The following is a 25,915-nucleotide window of genomic DNA, read 5'->3' as shown; positions in this document are numbered from 1 at the left end:
TACTGACTATTCAGAATGATGATTTCCTATGAAAAGTTGGAATTTCAATGGAAGGAATTCCCAAAGAAAAATATCTGATAGTTTTCCAACATTACTATATATATGGCTTTTAATATACTTTTTAATAATGCCTATAAGCACAATAAAAATTCTTAGTAACTGTGGTAGATGGTTTTTATAAGGAATGCAAGAAAAACTTTAAAATCATTCTTACCTCTTTGCTTTCTTCTAGTTCTGACTCACTGCTGAACTCCTCAGTATTTAAATTTTCAAAGTCAGACTCTCCAACAGCAATTGGCACCGTTACAGTGAGGCTGGGATTGTTTATGAATGACATATAATCGTTTTCATCAATTACATATTTTTCAGCACTGCTTCCAGTACCTACACCACTGGTGGTTCCATTCCCATCTTTAAGATAATTAAGCTCTTTGCTTATTTCAATTCCAGTATTATTAGACACACAGCTGTCTATTTTGTTGCCTTCATGGATTTCTATAACTTTTGGCTTTCTGAAAAACGTTTTTTGGAAACACTCCCGTATCTTATTTTTCACATAATCAATTCCCTTTTGCATCCTTCCTACTGCAATCTGGAGATTGTTCATTTCATTATCATCATCAGTAGCAGCAAGATTGTCTGAGCTAAATGAACTCAACAATAAGGCCAGAAAGAGGTTCAGAACCTAAAAGAAAAAAAGAAAATTTTGCTGTATTAATATTGAAATATGTATAAACATAATAGTTTAAGCAGAGGAATCACAGCTCTTTGCTAAAATTAATTCAACAAATGCTTCTTGACTGTTTGCTATATTTCAGACACCTTGTCTTAGTCACATGCTATTTAAAGAATCTGGTACCTTCTACCTGCTCAAAGGGCAAAATGGTAAAACAAACGATTTCCTTTCAAACAGAGGACAACCAGGAAACTGGAGCTTCTGAGATTTAAATTGTGTCTACTTACGGTTGCTAGTGAAAACACAAAATCCCATTTTTGTGGTTTTGGCCAAAGAGGAAAAATGGAATACTTTCATTTTAGTCATTTTACCAGTTTGTCTAGGGAATGTCTAGCGTTGTGTGTGTAAATAATGAATGTATTTATTAAATAGCCTGATGGATTGTATTAAAATAATATACTTGAAATGTAAATTCCAATGGCCAAAAACTTTTAGAGCAACCTAAAGGCAGATTATATAAGGTTTAACACATTTCCCATCAATATACTTTGAAGTATATGTGTCCAAATAGTTCAACAGATGGAGAAAAGTCTAAAATTATTCCAGGGTTTAGGCTAGACCCATATAATGTAAATTACTTTTCTTTTTCCTCTTTTTTTTTTTTTTTCAGAAAATGTGGTGAAATCTCAGTATATCATTGGGATACATGAAGGAAAATATTATCCAATTAATTGGCAAAATATGATTAATGCAGGAATAATTCATTGTAACTGATGCAAAAGAAAATTTATAGGAATATTTTTAGCTTGAAATGTAGTTACTGAATTTCAAAAAATGTTACATGGTAGGAAGACACAAACTTAGCCAGAACCCCAGTTTATTTCCTATTTTTGTATAAGATTTGTCAGAATCTAGAACTTCCTTATTTACAATTCTGAAAAAAGTTGCATGTCCACATATATCCCACAAACCATTTTTTAAGAAATCTCATTTGATATGTACTTCTCAAAGGAAAGGTTCAGAATGATGACATAAAAAAATACTCTGACAGTGCATAATTGAAAAATGTAAGCATTAAAACACATAAACATACAAATTGTGTTTCTATATTAGTGCTTTTAAGTCAGAACTAAAAGTTAGCCTTTTAAATCTGGTCAATCTTTATATATGTGTATAACTGAAACTACAATAATTAACTTTCCTTTAATAAAACAAATTCTGGGAAAAATATATTTAGTCCCCTTCCAATTTTTTTGGATAATTACAATACAGAGCTAAGATTTCATTGAAATTTGTCTTTAAAATTTGGTGATTTGCAACATATGCCTCTGAGTAAACAAACAATATGAACTATGTATGTGTAAAGAACAATTTCAACACAGAATAGTCTTTTTTTTCAGTGTAGAATTACTGGAGATCATTATCTTGTCAAAATAATAATAGAATAAAAAATAATTCAAGCCATAAAAATAAAATTAGGACAAATTAGTTTTGATGCTAAAAACATTTCTTTGAAGAAGGAAAACTAATATTTTTGTCCCAAGACTCTACCTCATGTAATCCTCACATAAGCCACAAGATTTCAGTTTTGTTATTCCAGTTTCATAGTTGGGAATTTGAGTCTGAGGGAGGTTAAGTAATTTGTCCCTGCTCAGAGTCCTAGTACTGGGATTTGAGTCTACGTTGTTGCTAGTAAAACCAGATATGTCTGTTGCATCAGGCCCCTGTCCCACCTACTATCTGATCTTGTTCTTAATTATGAGTGTTTGTAATACATACATACCACCAGGTTTCCAATGACCATGACCAGCATGAAAACAATAAGGCACATGGTTTGACCGGCGACCTCCATGCAGTCCCACATGGTCTCTATCCACTCTCCACACAGCACCCGGAACACAATCAGGAAGGAGTGGAAGAAGTCATTCATGTGCCAGCGGGGGAGCTCACAATCACTAGAAATCTTGCAGACACATTCTTTATAGCTCTTCCCAAAGAGCTGCATGCCGACCACAGGCGAAAATAAAGACGATGATGGCCAACACCAAGGTGAGGTTACCCAGAGCTCCCACTGAATTACCGATGATCTTAATTAGCATATTCAGGGTGGGCCAGGATTTTGCCAACTTGAACACTCGAAGCTGTAGTCAAGTGAAAATGCACTCTTAGTACATCACAGTACATCTTAGTAATCACAACATAATTTTAAAAGTTAGACATCGTTTTATCAGTATGTTACACTGTAGACCCACCTTTAAGGAATATAAAATTTCAAAGCATACTAATTCAAATCCATAAAAAAGTTAATAATATTGGAATTGTAAATCAAATCATAATATCATTTAAATGCAAAAATAAGAGAGAAAATATTTCAGAAACGATAAAACATTTCTGATTTATCAGCAGATATGTCCATAAAAACAAATTAATATTTTAATTACAGACATTTGTGAATTTAGCAAACTAGTGTCACCTCTGATTATACTTTAGAGAGTAAAAAGAAGTATTGAAAGTATGAGTTAAATATTTTAATGTATTAATGTATTATTTAATGTATTAATATTTTACATTTAAAATATAAAAGTAAATGAACTAATTTTGGTAAGCATAAAAAGTTCAGTTCAGTTGCTCAGTCATGTCCAACTCTTTGCGACCCCATGGGCTGCAGAACAAGACCCAGTTTCCCCCTCAGTCAGGCTCTCCCATCAGGAAGCTTCCATAAGCCTCTTATCCTTTTCCATCAGAGGGCAGATGGAATGAAAGCCACAATCATAGAAAACTAACCATAAAAAAGCTTGTATCAATTTTAAAAATACACATTTTACTTAATTTCCTATAAAAGTTTGCATATTTTTAAATAATTTTTTTGCCAAATTCAGCAATTTATTATACCATTTTCTAAAATGCTAATGGGAACACATTTTCGTCTGTATTCCTTTACTAATATAAGTTGATAAAAAGATTAATTGGGTGTAAGGTTTTTATTTGCATTTCTTTATAGACTTTAAAGCAAAATATTTTTAATGCATTTAAAACATAATTTTAGAAGCACATGTGTATTTTAAAATGTGTCTTACACAGCTAATAATTATGAGGTGTTTCAACCATTTTTCATCATTCTTGAAAAACAATCACACTGATTCATTTTTTAAATAAATGTTTTGCCAATGAAAGATAGAATGTAAACATAGTCTAAACAGATACCAGTCTGAATGATCTCAGTACAGACAGTCCCTCCACATTTGCCAGGCCAAGCTCCATCAAACTAAGGCTGACAATAATTCCATCAAAGATATTCCAGCCCTCTTGGAAATAATAATATGGATCCATGGCGATGATCTTGAGGACCATTTCTGCTGTGAAGATCCCAGTGAAGACCTAAAGTAACACAGAGAGCAGTACTTCACAAGCATTGACAAACTTTTAACATTGAGAATTTGTAAAGAATATTAAACTGTTATGAGTAAAAATATCTAAAATTTAAAGTGAAGAAATGTGACAAAAAGATATACAAGTTTAGCATTTTTTTTTTCCTGGGGAATATTTTAAGTGGGTTTGTGTTATCTAATGAATCAGCTAGATTTCCAAGACGATGCTGAATTTATAACATTTCGTTGTCCATATTTGAAATCTGAAATTAAATAATTAGTACTGATAGTTATTATTAATAGCTACTTATAGCTATTTTGTACCCTATGCTTCTACCATAATCACGAAATTTTTCAAAAATATGGCAGTAAGAACAAATCTATGTATTATTGGAAGTCATTCAAAAATTACTTCAAATCAGGAAAAACCATATTTTGTTCTTGATTTTTATGTTGTTTTATTCATGGGACACCATTCTTATTTCTATAATTTCATAAACATTTCTGAAATAAGAATGAGTTTGCCACAAATATATCTATAATAATTATCTCTGGATTCATGCCTCAGATTGATAAATAAATAGCAAGGAACTACAGATTTAATTGAAAGCAGTAGGAGAACATTTTCAGTATGCATACACTAACAATTAGGATTAATAAATTATTTGAGAGGCTGGATGAATGTCTATTTGAAAATGGTTTTGTTTTTTAACTCAAAACCACAGGCTAAGACACCCAAGGACATGAAGAGCTATGAAATTACTCTTGGAAAAATTCTTTTAAAGCAATTATCTTAATTAACTATAGATAAAAGCTGCATATTATGACTAAAGCATTCCACTTAGCAAGGTAAATCAGCCTTTACCTTGAATGAACTTTATCAAAATAACAGTATCAAGATTATTTGGTTTCCTAAAATATTAACTTAAGGAAATCTTGATCCACTCTTACAAATGTGTAAATGCAGCTAACATCTCATTTCCCCAATCACAGAAAAACCTAAGGGAAATACCCATCCCAGAAAAAAATAGCTTAACTTCAGTTATCATTCATTCATTCTAATAGAAGTAAAACATAATTCAAGTAAGCTTAGTGCATGAAAATCCAGATATGTGGTATAATGCACATTAAAAGTGTTTTTTTTCTCTTTTATTTTATATAAGAACTCCCCCTGGAGTATTTTTTCCCTGGTTAATGTTAAATAAATTCTGAAGTTTTAGGAGCAGCTACTATCTAAATAAACAGCCTAATTATAGCAATATATTAGTTAAATTCAGTTAGAAACAATCGAGGTAAATATCTCTTATTTTAAAAACCCTTAAATTTCAATTCCTTTTAAATTTATAAAAGGAATGTCTTAAATTTATATTCCTATAAGTTTATAATCATGAAGTTTATAGCATGAAACTTCTATTTAAAAACATTTTAATTACAGTTTGCAGTTTAATGTCATAGCCTTTTATCTCTTTAAATGGTTTCAATTTAGGCCCTAAAAATCACTGATAATTGTTTTTGTTACATTTCAATCTAGTTCAGCATTGTCAGTGGTTAGGAGAAGACTAAGACAGTTAGTAAAATCATCAAATGTTTATTGTTTGGACTTAAGCTCATTATATCTTGTCTTCTGTTGGAACTTTGTTTTTCGAAAGTTTGGATTACATGCTTCTGTAGGCACTCATTCATTCATAAAAAATTGCTAAGTACTTACTAGACATTGTCTTAGGCTTTGAAAATAAGTACAGTGCTAATTAAGACATACAAGTTGAAATTGCAAACCCAGTTCATCTAGGCTGATAAATTTATTATGGACAATACATTTATAGGTTTCCTAAGCAGCTTCTTTAATAAGGAGAAAATTAATAATAAACAGGACAATTAATAAAAGTGTAAGCACCAAAGATAGGGATGAGAATCAGCCTGAGAGTCTGGACCAAGAGTAAATAAATTGTGAGCATTTTGGGTTGTTTTGAAGGACACTAAGTTTGGATGATCAAATGTTAGGGGTTAAGGTCTCAATTCAGGGATAGGAACATTTCCTTACTGAGTATTTACTTAGAGAGGAAAGTTCTGTTGATACATCCATTAAAAAGATAGAAATATTCATTCTAAAGGCTGAAGCTTGAATATTGGTCAGTTTGCTCCACAGGATCTCTACTTGTCCAGACTGACATTCCATTCTTTGCAGTGAATTTGACATACCTGTAGCCTCCTTTCATTCCATTATGATTAGCTTCTTGTTTTAATACTTCTAGTTTTATCATACCCATGCCTTTTGGATTTGTACCTTTAAATATTTGTTGTTCATTCTTTTTTGGAGGATGAAATTGAAATATATTTAAAGGAAAATTATAGGAAATCAGTCAACATTTATGATTTTCTTTTCTCTCATCTGTCAAATGAGGATATTGAGATGATTCATCAGGTCTGTGTTTAATATTCTTCTATCAGTATATTTTTGCTTAGCAAATTTTATTAGAAATTGTGGTGTATCCATAATTATTGTTACATAACAATTTTATTAGTAGTGGTTATTAAGGGACAATAATCAATTTTCTCTTATACTAGGAAAGGAATTAGGTAGCCAAATAGCACTTCTTCATTGATGCAAGAGGCTTCATAGGTGAGTTTTGAATTTGGCTTCTAATGATTTTATCTTTCAATAAACAAAGCCATTTTTTTTCCTTCAAAGAATTATGTCCCTTTTCTAAGATTTTTGTATTCATATCCTAAACCACACCATTTAATTAAAATAATTTGCTAATTATGTTTCTTTAGGCTTTTATGTGAAAATAGCCTATAAAATCCTTAAAACAAGTATCATTTTCTAAGTTCCCACCTGGGTCTAGCAGAATAGAGGGATATCATGAATCTTTATCTCTAGTTGTGAGAGTTGCAGTAAGAAAAACAAATAAAGTAGGAGCTACAGATCTCTACTGATATTACGTGAAGAAAAAGTTACAGGTTAGTTGGAAATGTTTATATGACGAAGGGATTATGTAACCTACTATGTTTGATGGAAGATTTTTTGCTTATAGAATCAGTAAAATGAATGCACGTGTTTAATAGTCATTAAAACAAACAAACAAAGAAACACAAAGGCAAAACAGAATCTTAGAGAAACTCAATAGAGATTTGAGGTCTCTTGAAACTTAAATTTGATCAGTGCAATCAACAGGGAAATGATAGAATTTTTATATGCTTCAGCAGAAGGAGGATACAAAAAAGCACATTTATCTAAGTAAAGACTGAAAGTGCCACAACCCTTTTATGGCACATTCTTTTGTTATTAATTCAGCCAGAAACTCAATTTCCTTATTTATAAGGCAGTATGGAATCATTTGAATAGTAATAAACTAGTCCAGAGAAATTTTAAATTGACTTTAATAAGAAACCTATAAAGTCTTCACAAAATATGCAATGCAACACCCATCTATGGTATATAACATAGATCTAAAGTCAGCTAAGTACCCATAATATAAGCAATATTTCTCTCTCACACAGAGAGAAAGAGAGAATATTAATGAGCTTTTAGCCAGTAGTAACAGTCAGTTCACACATTAGCCTGTTCTTATGGTTACAAATAGTTAAGTGTTTCCTGTCACCTGTGCTCTCTATCTTCATGAGTCTTGTTTCCCTAACACTAAACTCAGCTTACCCATGGTTCTGCTACAGTCAACCACTGATCAGTTTTTCACCTCACTTCTCTACCTCATTATCTCTACTGATACTCAAAGTGATAGCTTTTAGCATGAGGAGAGACTTGAAAAATTGTCTAGTCCCAATACATTGTACTCATGAGAAAACAATATTTGTGACTTTTTCAAGATCAGATATTTAGCACAGACAACTGGACCTGGATCCAAATTTGGTGTTTTAGTCTAGTGCTTTTCCGTCTGATCATCCTATAATCCAACATCTCTTATCCTGTGCGTCCGCACTCCATTGCTTCAACATCAAAATTCTTTAAGACCTCAGTTTCCTGCATCACTCTGACAAATTTCCCAAACTGTTCCTAACAGTTCAACTTCCCTAACTGTCCTGGGAAAAATACAGAGCTAGAACAGAACTGTTTTCCATCAGTATTTCAAAGAAAGGTTAATAGAGTACGTAAGAGGAAGGAAGCTGTTTATTGAGCACGTGCTAGATGCCAGGCAAAGTGTTGTGTTTTCACATTATCTCATTATACCTTCACAACAACTCTGGGAGATGAGTATTATTATATCCGTTTCAATAATAGAAAACAAAGACTCAAAATTTTTTATCATACTTGTCCAGATGCTACATTATTAGTAAGGTCAAACCCAGTTCTACCTGATTCCAAAGCCCATGTTCTTTTATGGGTAGGAAACAACCAGTTGGTTATTTATCAAGTTACAACCATGTAAACACTCTTTGAGAGATACAAAAGAAAAGTAGGATGTGATCTCTGTTGTGGGGTAATATGTATTGGAATTGAAAAACAAGAATTATGATGCAACAAGAAAATGTTTAATGTTCAACCATGTTCTGTTCACAGAAATGCGTTAGGAGTTAAGAACAGTGCGCTCAGTATGGACTGAGAGTCATATTAGCGGAGAGATGAAGCTGTGGTTGGACCTTAAAGAATATGAAGAACTGAGATGAAGTGATTTGAGTCAGGATACTTTAAATATGAATATTGAGAACAGTGAACTACTTTCCCATATATAAACATATAAACATTTGTGGGTTATAGTGTCAAGGCTGTTCTGAGAAGACTGGTGGTGACTGGTTAGGAAACAATGGAAAATAAGATGGCATAGGAAGGATGGATGGGATTAGAGGGGGAGTGTTAAAAACCAGGTAAGATTGTTGAACCACAAATATAGACAATAGATACTTTGGCAACGTGAAAGCCAAACTGAGTGTAGAGTACAAGAAATACAATTTTAATGGTAGCTATAGAGGTAAAACAATTGACACCTAGAAAAAGGAAACAATGGGTCTTGATATAAAATTGTATATAAGAAATAAAAGGTTTCTATTTTGAAGCTGGAAGCCTCTTCGAAACTGAAAGGCTACTACTAGAGGTAACATAAAACTAACTTGAAATTTTTAGGGCTTTCAATAAACTGTGAGAAAGATCATCTTTCAGATGTTTAAAGTTATCCTGGGTCAATAATCTATAACTGCTAGAAATACAGAAATAGAACAGAACTTATAAGAGTAGATAATAACCTAGAATTGTTGAGTACATACAAATATTGAGTGAAAAACATAGCCTTAATAGGCAAAAGTAGAGAAGTCCAGAAAAGGAAGCAGAGATATAGAGTGATTGGAAAGATGAAGGAGCCAATCAGACAAAAAAAAAAAAAAAAAAAATCACAGGTGTCAAAGATGAAGGAAGTCTCAAGAATCTGATGGGTGTTATACTGAGTCAAATAATACATGAAGGTGAGGTCACTTATTGAAGTAGACACTTAGATAGTTGTTTGCCCAGTATTCCCTTTCTTCTTTCTGTTGGGAATTAATCCTCCACCTGTGTAATTCCTCAGAACTGCAATTTTCACATGAATCTACCTTCGCCAATGTTGGTTAAACCAGAGATGAGCATCTGATCCAAGCTATGCTAAACAGAGTCCTATCACGAGAGTCTTTAAACTGGAACTGAAAAAGAGATTCAGTGTTTTTCCATTGCAGAGGTTATAAGATTTAGCACCAACAAGGTATGGGTGATCATATTTCCTGACCTACAGACAAAAGATGCAATGAATGGTTGGGCTGCATCCAATCCCTTGGTTAAAGCATTTCCTGAAGCCCAGTTACAAAATTATCCTCATATGGTTTGGTAATTCATCTTTTTCTTTCCATTTCATGAGACAGTCTTTTTATTTTCCTCTTAAGCTATTGAACTCTGTTTCTATCTTGTGCTGGAAATAAAGGTCTTGGTTAATAAACTATGTAAATTCTTTTTTTATTTGTTCATCCATTTCAGTTTCTTCATGTAGAAGGAGGAAATGTAAATGTCGGCATAAACATATACAGTTGTCTACCCAAGTAACATGAACCAGAGTGTGGCTAAATTACAAATGCATTTTTATCAACTATTTCTTCTCTGTGTGAATTCTACTGAAGCATTTTATTAGGTAGTTCAATTTGAAACAACTATGCCCTCCTTTGCACAGAAATCAATCTTTAGGTATTCCCTTCAAAGAACTCTTTCTTCATAAGCCGTGTGTGTTAAAACTGCATGCTTATGGAGCCAGAATTAGACCTAATGATTTCTGTTTTTTTCCAGTAAGATTGACAGTAAAGATTTTAACAAGTTTACAGAGGGTAAAACACCATGATCAATCAGCACAGATGTTGGTCTCAACAGTCAGTATTCATACCAGTTGAATTCTAGACCTTATCCCTCAGAATCCCTTCAATATTCCTTTAGATATTTCTTCCTATGAGGAAACAGTGTATAGTTTAGGGGGTCTGCATATCATAAATGGATTTCTTCTTTGGTCTATCTGCCCTATTTCTGACAAAATAAATAAGTAAACTTCAAATGAACTCACCAGGTTTCCTACAGTCAACACACTACTGAATTGACCAGTCATTGGGTAGTGCTCCATGGCCATGAAGAGGGTATTTAAGACAATGCAAATAGTGATGGCAAGATCAACAAATGGATCCATAACAATTAAATTCACAAGATGCTTTACTTTTAACCATGCATCACAGCAGTCCCAGATCAAGAACATATTGGCAAATCTATACCAGCATGGTGGACATTTCTGCCTAGATTCTTCAAGTTCTGGGGGAACAATAAAGAATGAGATAGTAAATAACAATATAAACAAATTACTGTTGTAGATTATACATTATTTGATAAAATTGACACTTTTACTTGGGGATGGAAGTTCATATTAGTTTAACAGACTTGAGAAGACAATTCCATTAAATATTTTCACAAAATATTTATGAAAAATGTCTTTAAGCAGAAAAAAATACTTCAAATTCAATATTTTGCCTCAATTTAAATAAATTACCTATTAATTAGGTAATGGGTTATTAAATTGCCAAATTTTCTTTATCAAAACAGGATTTTAAAGTAAATTTTAGAGTACTATTAAATGTATCAATTACTGTTTCTTTTGAAAGAGCTTTTTCAGAATACTTTCTAAAGCTATGATCCTTATTAATATGTGTGACCCTTTCTTCTCTCTGTCTCCACATCAGCACTGATCTTTACACATCGACGTATGGTATGTTTTTCTTTTTAATATAGATTCAGCCCCAAATCTAGTTCTGTTATTCATATTTACTCATTTTTCTTCAGAATTCTAGCCTATTAAAAAGGTATTAGTAATTTAATGGGTACTAGTAATTTAATGGGTGAAATATATATGAAATATATGCCCATTTGCATATCCAATATGCCAATAGACTAAGGTACAAAATATAACTGAAGTTTTCTAAAGAATTTATGTTAGATATGAATTCTGATTGACTTATAAAATTACAGTACTGATGTAATATTCCTCCAAACTTGAAGAAATGGGGACTTATTTAATGAATGAACAAGGAAGTAATAGTTGTTGTCCATTCCTGTGTGTCAAAATCAACAGATATCTTCATCAAAGGAATGTAATGGTTTCTGTGTATGTGGAAGATGGAGGAAAGATCTTTTCTTAGGGTCCTGTGGAAATGGAACACAGGTTTTGATTTCTCCAACTCAACCCATATGCCTCCTAAACCCATCACCACTTCTGTGCCTGGAGAACAGACTGAAGTTTTACAGATGTTTCTTTGTGCTTCTGCATACAAAACTTAAAAAGAGAAGTTTTTGCTCTAATTGCTTAAGGGTAATATAACATAAGGATAAATCCTCTCTGGTGAACTATCAAGTGGTGAAATAATCACTCAGCAGATGAGAATTGGAATAAAAAAGAAATAGAGACAATATTAGTTTTGTAATCGATGTGATAATAGTATATTCCATATATTATCTACTTAGGTCTATTATACAGTTCTGACCTTGGGTAATTGACTTGTAATTCCATGGGAATAAGTAATAGTTCTCCAAACTATATAATCATAGAAAGCTGACTATCCCATGGCTGCCTTCTTACCCTCCATCGTGTTAGTCAGGATGCTGGCTATGCTCATGGCTCTTTGCCTTCCGGAGGAATCTTCTAGCATCTCCATTGAAATCTGGTAAGAACTTAGCCTTCTCTTTCTGACTTCCGTTTCAGTGGTGGTACCCTGCAAACCAAATACTGATGGCTCAAACCACCCTTTTCAGTGAGTAATACAACACAACATTAGCATTTCTTTGGAAGGTCATGCTACATGCAGTTTTCCCAAGTAACAATTTTCAAGTAATAATAAAATACTAATTTATTATTAAGTTATAAATACTTTCACAGGTGATACCCTACAGGGTTAAAACATGAATTTACCAGTTGGGTGCAATTGTATAAGGCAATTATGTTGCAGAAATATTTTAGTTTACCTGTTGGAATTTCCAGAGAAATTTTTCATAAATCATATATTATTTCATTTAATTCAAATGAAAAGTATTTTAGCTTTCTCATTGATTAAAAATCAGATTAATCTTCCCCCAAAACAAATAATAGTATTATGTAATATTAATATTAAGACTTATTTATTTTCTTTGAGGCTATATTGAAAATATTGACATATATGGGCAGATTTTTTTCTATGCACAAACACAGATGTACAATGAAATGTGTGTGCTTTCCTGAGATTTTTAAAATTATTTCCATGTGCCATCCTATAAGAAATCAAAACATTTTAAAGTCATTTAATAGACACCAGAACATTTTAGAATCACTGTAAAATATTGGCAGTTGTACTGAAACTGCCTGTTATCAATATGTTAGTCATTAAATTATTTAATTCCAGGTATATGAAATTTCCAGAATATGAATAGATTATTATACAATTCTGGGTGAACAGACATCTGTAATAGGTTGTCACAGTGCCCATTATTCTGTGTTGAATTTGCACATAGGAGTTTTCACCCCAAACTCTAAAAACCAGGCTCTTTCAACCTAAAGCATTTGACAGTTCATGATCCCATACAGTTCAGTTGGTTCTCAAAATTCTATTGTCTTTTTCATTCAGTAAAATCATATGTTATTTTTAAGGACTTTCATTTTGGGGAAGTAGGATAGTATGACAGGCTAAACCACCCAGGCCTTGATCATTTCCAATTGGTGTATAATGTCAGTAGTAGCTGATTTATTATCTGTTATCACCTCTGGTGGATGTCCAGTAGGTGAGCTTAGAGCCGATGGTCCACCCACCAAGGAAACCACACCATTGCAATCCACAGTGCTGTGCATCTTCCCATTGGCCGGAAGCCCTGGCACCATCCTGGATGACATACTGGCCTGACTAACGTTACTGTTGCGTCGCTCTCCGTGTCTGTGCGGCACAAACAGTGAGTCTCTCCTGCTCTCGCTGTCTTCAAATGTACTGTGTTCATCGTCAGCAAAGTCATTTTCAGAACCGATATCCTTTGCCCGACCTCTGAAGCTGAAAATACTTGTTTTGCTATTGCGTCGTGGGGAAAACAGGGAACCACGGATACTTAACAGAGACTGGGGAGAGAGCAAGGAAGGAAAGAATGGGGACAGGGGACACAACTATTTAATGAAAGTCTTAATATTGCAAAATCTATTTGCTTTTGGGTAAGAATAGTCTTGCTCTTAAACACGGTTTATCAAATTTATAGAGAACACATATGTTTTGATATTTTTATTAAAGACCACAATACAAATTTAAGTAATTTTTCTGATTAGGAGTTCTAATATGCAGTTTACTAAGCGCATGACCACTTCATTTAATCTTCACTGTAGTCCTGTGAGGTGGATTTTGTTATTGTAATGTTCTAGGTGGGGAACCTGATGCTGGAAAGGACCAATGATTCTTTTTGATAGGTGGTTTTCACTCCTAAATGCTATAATCTGAAAGGGCATGCAACTTGGAAAATCAGTTACAGTTCAAGTGAGACTGTTGGCTTGAATTTAAAATGTTTGGACCAACTATGTTACTTCTGGATAATGATTTAAAAACAAAGGCATTATCTCTCCATTCTCTTTTTTTTGAGTTCTAAAAGGAAATTACTGTTATTTTCTGGACCTTCTTGTCTTTTGCACATGAGCATAAAAGCCACAAAATTTATCTATGATGCTGTCTTCTAAATTTGCTAAGTTTTCCAAATGGCTACTAATGATTCACCTTGTTTGACAGAATATATGCCATAGCAAACACAACAGAGAGAATTCCTAGATTGCTGTATAAATTACTATTCTTACTTAAAATTTAACACTAGTTTTAAAAATACTTATACGTGTCTTCACCGATAAGGGTGATGTAGAGGACAGCTTATCCTTCTAATATCAACTTAATTTTATTAAAAGGAGCTGGATGATTAAAAACTTTAAAACTTACATATATTTATGAATAAATGAAGTAGACAGTTTCTGATACTGGAAAATGAGAATTTAGCATGAATTCCCTTCTTTCATTTGTTGAATGGCTTTTAAATCGGTAGCACCAAATAACTCTTTGTTTGTTTTAGCCTTGATGATAGTTTTCAAAAACATCTCTAGTCTCCTGCAGAATCTCCATTTACTCCCTTCCTCACTGACAATGGCATTTCCCATATTCTGTCCCCTCCCCTGCCCCAGCGACCTCTCATGACCTGTTCTAAGTCTCTGTATAGCTGGGTAACATATGTAGATACATAGATATACATATGCATACATATCCACATGCAACTGGAAATACACCTAGACCTTTCCTTTCTTCCACGAAGCTTCAATGTAAAACCAAAAATAATAATTTTAGTAGAAAAAACCATAAGGAAGGCAAACTCCCTCAAATTTAGTTTTGGTCCCTCTGCCTAATTAGGTCATGCTGATTTTATTATGACCCATTTTATTATGCCCTTTATTTTATGACTTTTCCCTGACTGCAAAGCACTAGAACAATTTTTTTTGCCCTCTGTCTCAGTGATATTCTGGAAAGATACTATTCATTGAGAAATGTGCTATTCCTTTGGATTTGGTTAGAAATATTCACAGGAGTTAATGACTGCTCAGCTTATCCAGGCTGAGACTGTGTCTATGTGACACTCAGTTCATATAGCAGGTTTATCTACCCAATGTCAGACAGTAGCTAGACTGATTTTTCCAGTCATCAAAGTGATCGAGAAATTAGACATTGTGAAGACATTCATTCAGCCCTCAATAATAAGGAATGATGATGTTTTTAATCTCCTCACATTGAATTTAAATTTATCAAAATAATATTTTTATGTCCACACTCATGTTTTGAAACCTTGGTGTGTATTTTTAGGTCCCAGCTTTTTGGAATTGGGATTCAGTAAGCAGGGGTAGGACACTGTGGTGGTGGTGGTGATGTCTGATTCTTGTGATTCCATGGACCATAGCCTGCCAGTCTCCTCTGTCCATGGGCTTCTCCAGGCAAGAATGCTGGAGTGGGTTGCCATTTGCTTCTCCAGGGATCTTCCCAACCCAGGAATTGAACCTGGGTCTCTTGCATTGCAGACAGATTCTTTACCAACTGAGCTATGAGGGAAACCCCAGGACACTGGGATCTGAGAATTCAAACATACATTCTAGGTGATTCTAATGGCGGTGGACCTCACCCTGCACTCAGAAGAATGCCAGCTTTGAAAAGAAAGTGAAAGTGTTAGTCGCTCAGTCCTTTCCGACTCTTTGTGACCCCATGGACTGTAGCCCACCAGGCTTCTCTGGCCATGGGTTCTCCAGGCAAGAATACTGGAGTGGGTTGCCATTTCCTTCTCTAGGGAATCTTCCCAGTTCAGGGATTGAACCCAGGTCTTCCGCATGGCAGGCAGGTTCTTTACTATTGAGCCACCATGGAAGCCCTATTACCACTTTGTCTTACACTACTTCCTAAGATGGTTCAATTCAGTCATCTTCACATACTTGTGTTAGAATAATGTCTTTGGAAACTTAAAGTCTGTCTACACAATACTGGGTGGGAGTGTGTGGTATGTGTGTACATCTAAAATATATCTGGTACACGCCTTTAGTTTGAATGTTTTTATGTTGACATGTTTTCAGAGGCGTTTCAAATCCTTGGGTTTATTTGAAATTTCTGTTCACTCTTTGGAAAGTATAATAATGGGTGTGAGCGCAGCTTTCAAGACAACAGAGACTGAAAAAAGAGGATAGCAAAAATAGTATTCAGAGAAAATAAACCAAAAATAACACACTAGAAGATGCAGCGGAATGCAGGGAATACCCACAGCTGTGGTAGCCCTTTCTCTAGGGAAAAGAAGCTGTTATGCATTATGGACCAAAAGGCCATCTTTCTTTGCTTCAGGCATGCCAAAATATGAATTCTGGGTATCTTTTTTTTGTCTTGTTCCAAGAAGGTAAATCTGCATTCTTTTTCTTAATTTTCAATAGCAAAAGGGAAAATTGAAGCATTTAGATGTAAGGACACAATTCTGCATGCAAGAACTGAACTTGAAATGAATTGGGAAATCAGAATGGAAGACACAGAGAATTTGAAGATGTTCTAATAGAAGCATGGCATTTCAAGTTAAGTGTATGTAGCTTATTAATGTTTTCAGTAAGTCAACAACTGCACTTGGTTCTAGCTATGAAGCTTCTGTTTTAAAATAAGTTGCTTCCTTGTGTTCAAACAACATAGATAAAATCTTGGCAGGAGGATTCACTTTCCATTGTTTGCCTTTAAGTACTTTTTCATGTTGTACTATGAACATGTACTATGTATTTAAGAATAAAATAATATAATAAATGTAAACTATCATCTAAAATTTGTGTTAGTAGAGGACAGGGTACTCATAATTTATGGCTAATTGGCCTTAATGATTTTAAAGATATACTTGTTTTGAACATTATTCCATGTCCATTTTGTGCTTCCTATTCCCACTATCTCCACTGATTCTCTTTCCTTTTAGAGAGTTTGTTTACACAACCAGAAACTGTAAAATGCTTCTGGTTTATTTTTGCCTGTGATTGCGTTAATGTTTTCTGCATATTTGTACTGGGGTATGTAACTATCAATGCTAATAGGCTATTTCTTTTACTTTGCAACATCTATTGTCTATTTTATCTATTTATCTATCAGTCTACCTGCCTATCATCCTACCATCTCTCTCTCTTCCTATCTCCTTAACTATCTGTCTCATCTCCAAATATGAAATGAACTACATATAATGTATGTATATACTAATTCTGTTTTTAGTATTTAAACTCTTGACTTTCAGTTAACTTCCTATTGCTGTTGCTTCTCTTGGTTCACTCAACAGGGGCTTCTTAGCTGCTTCTTGAACATTCTGGGCATATTACCACATCAGGGCCTTCCACTTGCTCTTCACTGAGCCCAAAGTACACTTCCATAGATAGCCTGTTCTCTTGCCTCCTCAAAATCTTTGCTGCAAGGTCTCCTTTACAGTCAAGGCTTTCCAAACCATCCTGTTTAATTTTTTTTAACCACCAGTTAGTGCTCTTCATTTTCTTTTCTTGCCTTTTCTTTCCAATTGTACTTATCACTTTCTGACATAGTCTATGACTTACTTATCTTGTTTATTGTCTGTCTCCTCCTTCTGTATAAAAATCTGTGAGGTCAGTGAATTACATTGTTTTGTTCATTGAGTTTTTTTTTTTTTCTAGAACTGTTTCTTTCCTCTTGTGAACCATAGGAGGTAAGCAATAAATATTTGTTGGTTGGCTGACCCAGGTTAAAATAATTAGAAGAGTTAATAATCCATAGCACATGAAATTCTAATGGAACCAAATAGGGTTCAAAGCTATAACTGTACTTATCACAGACTTCATAACTATTTACTCTTCATTATGCAACTGATAAAACTTATAAACAGAGTCGATACTATTTACCCTATTTGACTTGAAAATATGCTGATGAATTGGGTACTTGGCATTAAATCAGAGCAAAAATAGCCCGTCTTTTATTTAATTTTCTTCGAGAGAATTTGGGTCATAATTTCATCCTAACGTATCATGGCATGACACCATATCAGCATAATGGAAGATCATGACAGTACAGTTCTCACATCAAAAGATAGAAACGAAATCCAGAGACATTTCTTTTCAAAATTCATACATATCTTTCAGTAATGTATCTAATACATTAGATATTAGTAATATCTAATACTCAGATGTTAAAGGCAGAAAACCATATGCAAAAAAGGTAGGTTCATTTGAGGTCTCAAAATGGAAAAGGTAAACAAGAGATTACAAAACTGCCTCACTGAAGAAAAAAGTTTGATTAGATAGGTTTCACTCCTCCTACCTCCCAACAAAGCAGATTGAGAAAATGGTCTCAAAATACTATAGTGCTTAAAACTGATTACTGTAAAATAAAAGTAACTAATGATTTAATAAAACTATCTTTTAAAGACAATTTATGATATGCATTTACATAATCATATTAAATGTTAGTTCCCTGTGCCTCATTTACATCACGTACTACAAAAATATGCAAAGATACAGAAATGACACAACAAACTGGAATCCTTAGTAGAAAGCTGTACCTGATGAGGGGAGTAGAATTTCTTGTCACTAGTTAGTCGATTTCCATCCATGGAGAAAAGGAAACTTCTTCTTTTGACACTGTCCTCAGATTCAGACTTGGGAAACCTGTTTCCCTCTCCTTTGTTGTTTCCTTCAAGATTCTCCCTCTGTCTTCTTTTCTTTCTTCGGTTCCTCCACTCCTTAGCACTTTTGGAGCTTAATTTTGATGCTTCTGATGAACTTTCCAAGAGCTCTCCTAACCCACCTATTCCACTGAAATCCCTTGAGGCGGCTGATGCCGCTGCAACCGCCTGTGGAAATAAAACCAGGCACTATTTAGAACATGCGGCTTTGGAAAACTACGGTACATATGTTGCCATTTAATACAATGAACTATATTTGAAAATTTATGTCTTTCTGGTCATTTTTATGTTTTACTACAAGAGAGTTTACTTAATAATGATACATTTTTACATAGTATAAAGCAATATGTTAGCTTATGAATTAGAAAAGTCTGGTTTGGCACATCTTCTGAAGTCTTTTTTTTAAAAACTCTGTTGAGATTAGCTTCATTTCAGGGAACAACTGCTCTCTTAAAAATATCTTCTACACTTTAAAAGCAAATGTTCTCTTAGTGGTGGTGTCTGGTCTGATTACTATTCCAATTCCATCCATAGGTTTGTTCCTCCCACTTGTGATTGTGAACAACTGAGTGGTATTTTTTTCTTCTAAATCTAGGACAAAAGACTTCTTTTTTTGTGAACTCAAAGCATTTAAAGTATCTACTTTTTACCTCTAGGGGGAAGTAGTGGGAATGTATTGACTAATTTATCCTCTTTCTTCATTTGAATCACATTCAGTACTATTCGCATTTCTGAGTTTGTGCATACTCATCTGCTCAGTCGTGTCCAGCTCTTTGTGACCCCATGGACTGTAGCCTGCCAGGCTTCTTTGTCCATGGGATTTTTCAGGCAAGAATACTGGAGTGGGTTGCCATTTCCTCCTCCAGGGGATCTTCCTGACCAAAAGATTGAACCTGCGTCTCCTTTATTGACAGGCAGATCCTTTACCACTGAGCCACATGGCAAGCCCTCCCACCCCTGAGGTCATATTAATCCCAGTGTCCACATGATAAATGTACTGCATAGCACTTTTAGCTTAAAAATTTTAAATGTTTATTTATTATTATTATTACAAATAATAATGAAAGATTAACATATCAGTCAATAAATACCTGAAATAATCATTCAAAGGATTATGACTACTTCAAATATTTTCTTTCCATATTTCAACACTGAGTATACTTAAGCATTTTAGTGTATGTTCTACTGAAGCAAGCACTACTTAAGCATTTTAAATTTCTGCACCTACTAAAGAAAGACAGCCACTTTGAGGTGAAACATGGCATGCCAAATCCTTTGTATTTTTATTTATGTGAATGGTATTTTTAGATGGGAAATGATCTAACCACTAACCAGAGAGGATATGAATTTCAAAGCTGAATTCTCATTAAGTATATTCCTGTTGATAAACATAATCATCAAAATGGAAATGATTAAAATATTAGACTACTGGTTCAACTCTTTACATATGTCATTACTGAATACAAACAACTCTAAAACAGCTACTATTTGTTCTATCTTCTCCTCTTCGCCACTAGACATATTCTTGTCTATTCCTATAGATAGGAATTCTGTCATTTGTGTGTGTGTGTATGTGTGTTTGTGTCTGTCTGTCTGTGTGCACATGTCTATTATGTCACTTGACATAAAAAAGACCCAGTAAATGTTTGGTGAATAAGGGTAAAAAAAGGCATTATACTGTCAGTTGTCTCAGATCCTGAATGGGGGTATGGGAAGAATAAGACAGACTTGACTTTTCAAGATCTCATAAAAGCTAGGTTTTAGAATAGACTATATAATAGAAATATATTTTAGAAAAGAATATAAAACTCATATTGAATGCTTTGATGACATTTTCTCCTTTGTTTTCTCCTTCTTGAGAAGCAGACTCTTTCTAAGTAGCTCCCATTTCTGAACCTCATCTCAGCTAGAAAGTTTTTAAAAGGTTTAAACTAAAGGTACTATGATACACATTCCATGGGATTAACATGACCCCAGGGAACCACAGTATTACATACAGTACTAAATATATGTGTTGGGCCAAAGAACATGTAAAATGTTTATATTGATTGCTATATTCATTATGGAAACCCAGATCAAAAGCTTGATAAAATACAATCCTAACATTTAAATGAAACATTAATTCAGAATTTATATATTTATAGAATAAATAGAATCAGATATCCAGATTTTTTTAGATTGAATTTTTCTTTTTTTCCCTCTGAGCCATGTGGTATGCAGCATCTTAGTTTTTAGTTCCCTAACCAAGGATCAGTCAAATTAGTGCCCTCTGCAGTGGAATCTTTGAGTCTTAAACATTCAACCACCATGGAAGTCCCAATTAAATTCTTGATCATGGATATCACTTTTAGTATCAGTAATGAAAGATGATAAATATTAAAGGCCCTTTATAAATATGAGTAAATTTAATATAAAAGTATAAAATAAAGTGGATAAATGAAGGACTAATTTGAGCAAGTTAAATATAGTTGCATAGTGCTTGATACATAGGAGAGACATAATATACAGCATTCCTTGAGAGAATGAATGTATACATGTTTCTTTTTATCCAAATAAAGTCCTTAATTTTCCTTTCCACTTTGTATAGAGAAAAACATACAATGCATAGTGCCAAATCATTTATTCACTTGTTTTTTGTCAGGAAAAAAGGAAGTGGAAGTGGTGGTAATAGTCTTTTGACATAAGTCTGAAACTCAGGTTCATTTAAATCACTTCCAGAATTTGTTTTGCATAAGACATGATTTCCCTACCTAGACTGGGTAAACAGTTGGAATAACTCAGAACCAAAACAGATTTTTGTAAGGCAACAACGGTAACCTCCCGACACAACACATTTTCTGTGTCACTCGTCAACTCGAATCTGTCACTTATTCCACTTCCAGGGATTTGCCAATTCCCTCAGAGGCAGATGTTTCCTGTCACCTCCCATGTCTGTGTACCTGTTTATACCCGGCTCTGTGACATAGCCAACGTCCTGCTTACTTAGGCTAATAGTGTTACTTTCACTGTGGGTTTGCTAAATTCTTATTGTAACAGATAACAAATATGTGCTTAATAGTTCCACAGGGAATAACATTTTGTTTTTCTTATCTCTGTGTGAAACAAAAGAGGCTCTATAGTTTACTGTATCTGTGTGTCCTTAAAAAATAAAATAAAAAATGTATCTGTGATTATACTTCAGTGTAAACATAAGATCCAGTTTTAAAATCTCATTTTAAAACCTCAAGACATTAACTATACTTATTACAATTCTACCCCAAATTATATTGGGTCTCTTAAATGTCACTATTTCTAATTTTGTCCCAAAGTTTACTGCTAAATTTTTCCTATCAGGCCCATATATACTGCTGTGGAATATGCTACGCTGAGCACTTAGACATTTAAAGATCACAGATTAAATGCCAAACACAATTATGATGACATAGGACAAAACATTTCTTTCTTTGTCAGTTTGTCTTTGTCTTTTAAAGTTGTACTTGGTAAAAAAAAATACAGTTCTACTTGGTTTGTGAGCTGAATATGACTTTTTTTCATGTCTAAACAGTGACTAGCACTTAGAGGTCTTTGAATATATATTAAGTAAAAATGGAAATGATGCTAGACTTCATGAAGTCATTAGATAGCAGCTTTTGAAGAGTCACAGATGATGACCAGACTCATATTACACTGGAGCCCCAGTGATCTCATGGGTGTACTATCTCCCTCTCTTTCTGCCCCCACCTCCCACCTCTGTGTCAGCACGGGCTATTTACTGGTCACTGTTACCTGCATTGTCAATAAGGAAGTAAAATCACCTTAGCACTCGTGCCATCCCCGTCAGTATTAAAACACTGGGATAAGTTACCCTGAAATCAGTTTAAACTTTTGTGTATATGAACTTAAAGCTGAATCAAATCATGATTTGCTCTCTGGACTCCAATAACTAACTTTCAAGTGAAAAGAACTGACATTTTGACTAACCTAATTAGGATATAGATAATTAGATTCTTTAAAATTCTGCTAGACAATAGTATACTTTTACTGCTAAATTTTAAAGATTGTACTCTTTCAACTGATGTAATATTTTACCCTAAAATGGCTGCATTTCAGAAGACATTCCTACTCCTATACTGTAGGTTGGTTTATTCTCATGTACATTGCTTTGTCTGTTTTTGTAAATAACGATAGAATAACCCAATGCTTTAAAATACAACTAGTATGTAGTATCTGTCTATATGTGTATACACATATATATTATTTCCTATAACTTTTATTGTTAGCTTTGAAATGAAAAAATTCTTTGCCCTGTAGATAGCTATCATTTCATCATCTTACAAATGTGTTTTATTTGTAACAATCTGGAATAAACTCTTGAATACTTGAAATATAGGAGAAATTCCTGGCAAGCATGAGGTATACTTTATAAGTTACACTCAAGTTATCACCAAATTTATTACTTTTTTTATAGATCAATAAACTGTAACCATGATACTACTCTGTACCAGTATTAACAGAAAAATAGAGTCAGCATGTTCAGCAACTATTAAGTATATGGTTGGTCTGAGTAACCAGATAAGCAATTCACTGTCAAATCCATCTCACCAAAAAAAAAAAAAAAAAAAAAAAAGCCTCAGTAAAAAGTACCTATTGCTGTATGTTGTGCATCTTCAGAGTAACTCAGAATTATTAAAAATTTAAACTTCAACACACAAATTCCAAGGATATTCTGACATTCAAATAATGCCTCTAATGTTTGGGAACATCCATTTAAAAAAATCACTATGCACAAAATTATTTGGATTTCTGCTTCTGATTGAGATATAGTAACAGATCTGATTCACTCTTCCTCCTAAAACAACCACTAAGCAGCCTAGATACATGTAACAATGGTTTTGAAGAAATTATGAATGGGGGCTTGAGTTGAGTTTTCAGAAGGGTTTTCACATAGCTGCTGCTCCTGCTAAGTCGCTTCAGTCGTGTCTGACACTGTGCGACCCCTTAGATGGCAGCCCACCAGGCTCTGCCGTTCCTGGGATTCTCCAGGCAAGAACACTGGAGTGGGTTGCCATCGCCTTCTCCAATGCATGAAAGTGAAAAGTGAAAGTGAAAGTGAAGTCGCTCAGTCCTGTCTGACTCTTCGCGACCACATGGACTGCAGCCTGCCAAGCTCCTCTGCCCACGGGATTTTCCAGGCAAGAGTACTGGAGTGGGTTGCCATTGCCTTCTCCTTTCACATAGCAGTAGGGAATAATTAGCCTTAGACTAAGTTCTAAGTTATACCTAACACATCTTCAAAGATTTGAAGATGGAAAAGGATCAAACTGTTTATAAGTAATTTAACTATGTTCCCCAACTAAGATCAAAAATTTTTATAGGAATATAAAAATATCCAGAACCCCAAAAGATCAAGTTTCAAGTGTCCGGAATTTAATCAAAGTTTGCCATGAATGTAAAAAAATCAGGAATATATAATCAATAATGAACAGAAATGATTAAAATTGAACAAGATCTGACACAGATGTTAGAATTAGCAGACAAGGACTTTAGGACTCTATAAACAATTATTATAACTGTATTGTGTGTGTTCACTATGTTACCTATGTGGGAGAAGTAAAAGAAATTCCAATCAAGCTTTTCAAGATGGGACAAAGACAAATCTGATGATGCAGAAGAAAAGATGATAAACTTGAAGACATAACAGAAACTATGTGAACTGAAATTAACAAGCTAATTCGAAAACTCATATGCAGCTACACATTTTAAAAATATATTTGACTAAGGATAGTCAATACACTCTTGAGAGAGAAAAATAAAGTTGGGGAGTTACCACTATCTGATTTCAAAACTCACTCAATAGCTACAGTGATTAAAAGAGTGTGGTTTTGGTGTAAAGAGAAATAAATCAATTGAATAAAATAGAATCCAGAAATAGAGTTACTCATGTATGGACAATTGATTTTGCCAAAGTTTCAAAGGCTGTTTAGTGGAGAAAAAATATTTTGTTCAATGAGTGATGCTGGAATAATTAGATATTCATATGCAAAAAAAGGGCTTCCCTGGTGGCTCCGATGGTAAAGAATCTGCAGTGCAGGAGACCTGGGTTCAATCCCTGGCTTGGGAAGAACCCCTGGAGATTGGACTAACTATCCACTCCAATACTGTTGCCTGAAGAATTACATTGACCAGAGGAGCATGATGGGCTACAGTTCATGGGGTCACAAAGAGTCAGCTATGAGTGAGCGACTAACACAACAACAATAAATTTTTAAAAAGGCTCAGCTCAAAAATCACACCACCTTACAGAAAAATTAGCTTAAAATGGGTCTTTGACCTAAATATAAAACATAAAACTTGCAGAAGAAAAATTAGGAGAAAATATTTGTAATGAAGACTTGGCAAAAATATCTTAGATGCTACACCAAAAGCATGATCAAAGAAACAGAAAAAAAAAAAAAACTTGATAAACTGCACTTCATCAAAATTTAAAACTTTTGCCTAAAAAGTACAGTTAGGAGGATGAAAGACAAACTAAAGATTGGGAGGAAATATATGCAAGGAATAGTTACATGAAGGACTTATTTATTTTTATACATAAAAATTATTCAATCTCAACATTAAGAAAACAACCTAGCTAAAAATATGGGGAAGGTAGTTTTGAATATTCACTTTACAAAAGAATCCATACAGATAGAAAATAAGAACATGGAAAGATGCTCAGCTTCACTAATTGTTAAGAAAATGCAAAATAAGACAGAAATGAAATACTGCTTAGTAGAATGGTCACCTGGCTTCCCAAGTAGCTCAGATAGTAAAGAATCTGCCTACAGTGCAGGAGACCTGATTTGATCCCTGGGTCAGAAAGATCCCTTGAAGAAGAGAATGGCAACCCCCTCCAGTATTCTTGCCTGGAGAATTCCATGGACAGAGGAGCCTAGCAGGCTTCAGTCTGTGGGTCGCAAAGAGTCTGACATGACTGAGCAACTAACACACACAGAGAATGGTCAATAAGACTGACCATAAGAAAGTTGGTGAAGATGTAAAGGATATAATTCTCACTGACATGAATTGAATTTTGATTTGTCTTTCCATGACTTTCATCTTTCAATTTATGTTTTTTTCTTGTAATCAAATATTGTTCTTCTCTCTTATTTCTTCAAGACATGAATGCCCCATTCTCTATGCCCCTAGCCCAAACAGCCTTTAATATTAATG

At 34.0% G+C, this 25,915-nt stretch overlaps 1 protein-coding gene across 1 annotated transcript in view; it reads right to left on the bottom strand.

Moving 5' to 3' along the window:
- LOC110143458 (sodium channel protein type 3 subunit alpha) overlaps positions 1-25,915 on the bottom strand; it is a 113,911-nt gene that overhangs the window by 37,393 nt on the left and 50,603 nt on the right. Inside the window, 8 exon segments of the mRNA XM_070476117.1 lie at positions 215-685; positions 2,460-2,690; positions 2,692-2,817; positions 3,881-4,054; positions 10,569-10,807; positions 12,126-12,258; positions 13,278-13,622; positions 18,602-18,892. Of these exon segments, the coding sequence (XP_070332218.1) occupies positions 215-685; positions 2,460-2,690; positions 2,692-2,817; positions 3,881-4,054; positions 10,569-10,807; positions 12,126-12,258; positions 13,278-13,622; positions 18,602-18,892 (2,010 nt within the window).

The sequence above is a fragment of the Odocoileus virginianus genome, chromosome 13, assembly GCF_023699985.2.
Source record: "Odocoileus virginianus isolate 20LAN1187 ecotype Illinois chromosome 13, Ovbor_1.2, whole genome shotgun sequence".
Lineage (NCBI taxonomy): Eukaryota > Metazoa > Chordata > Mammalia > Artiodactyla > Cervidae > Odocoileus > Odocoileus virginianus.
Note: the sequence above shows the minus strand (reverse complement) of the source record. Positions and strands in the feature narration are given on the sequence as shown.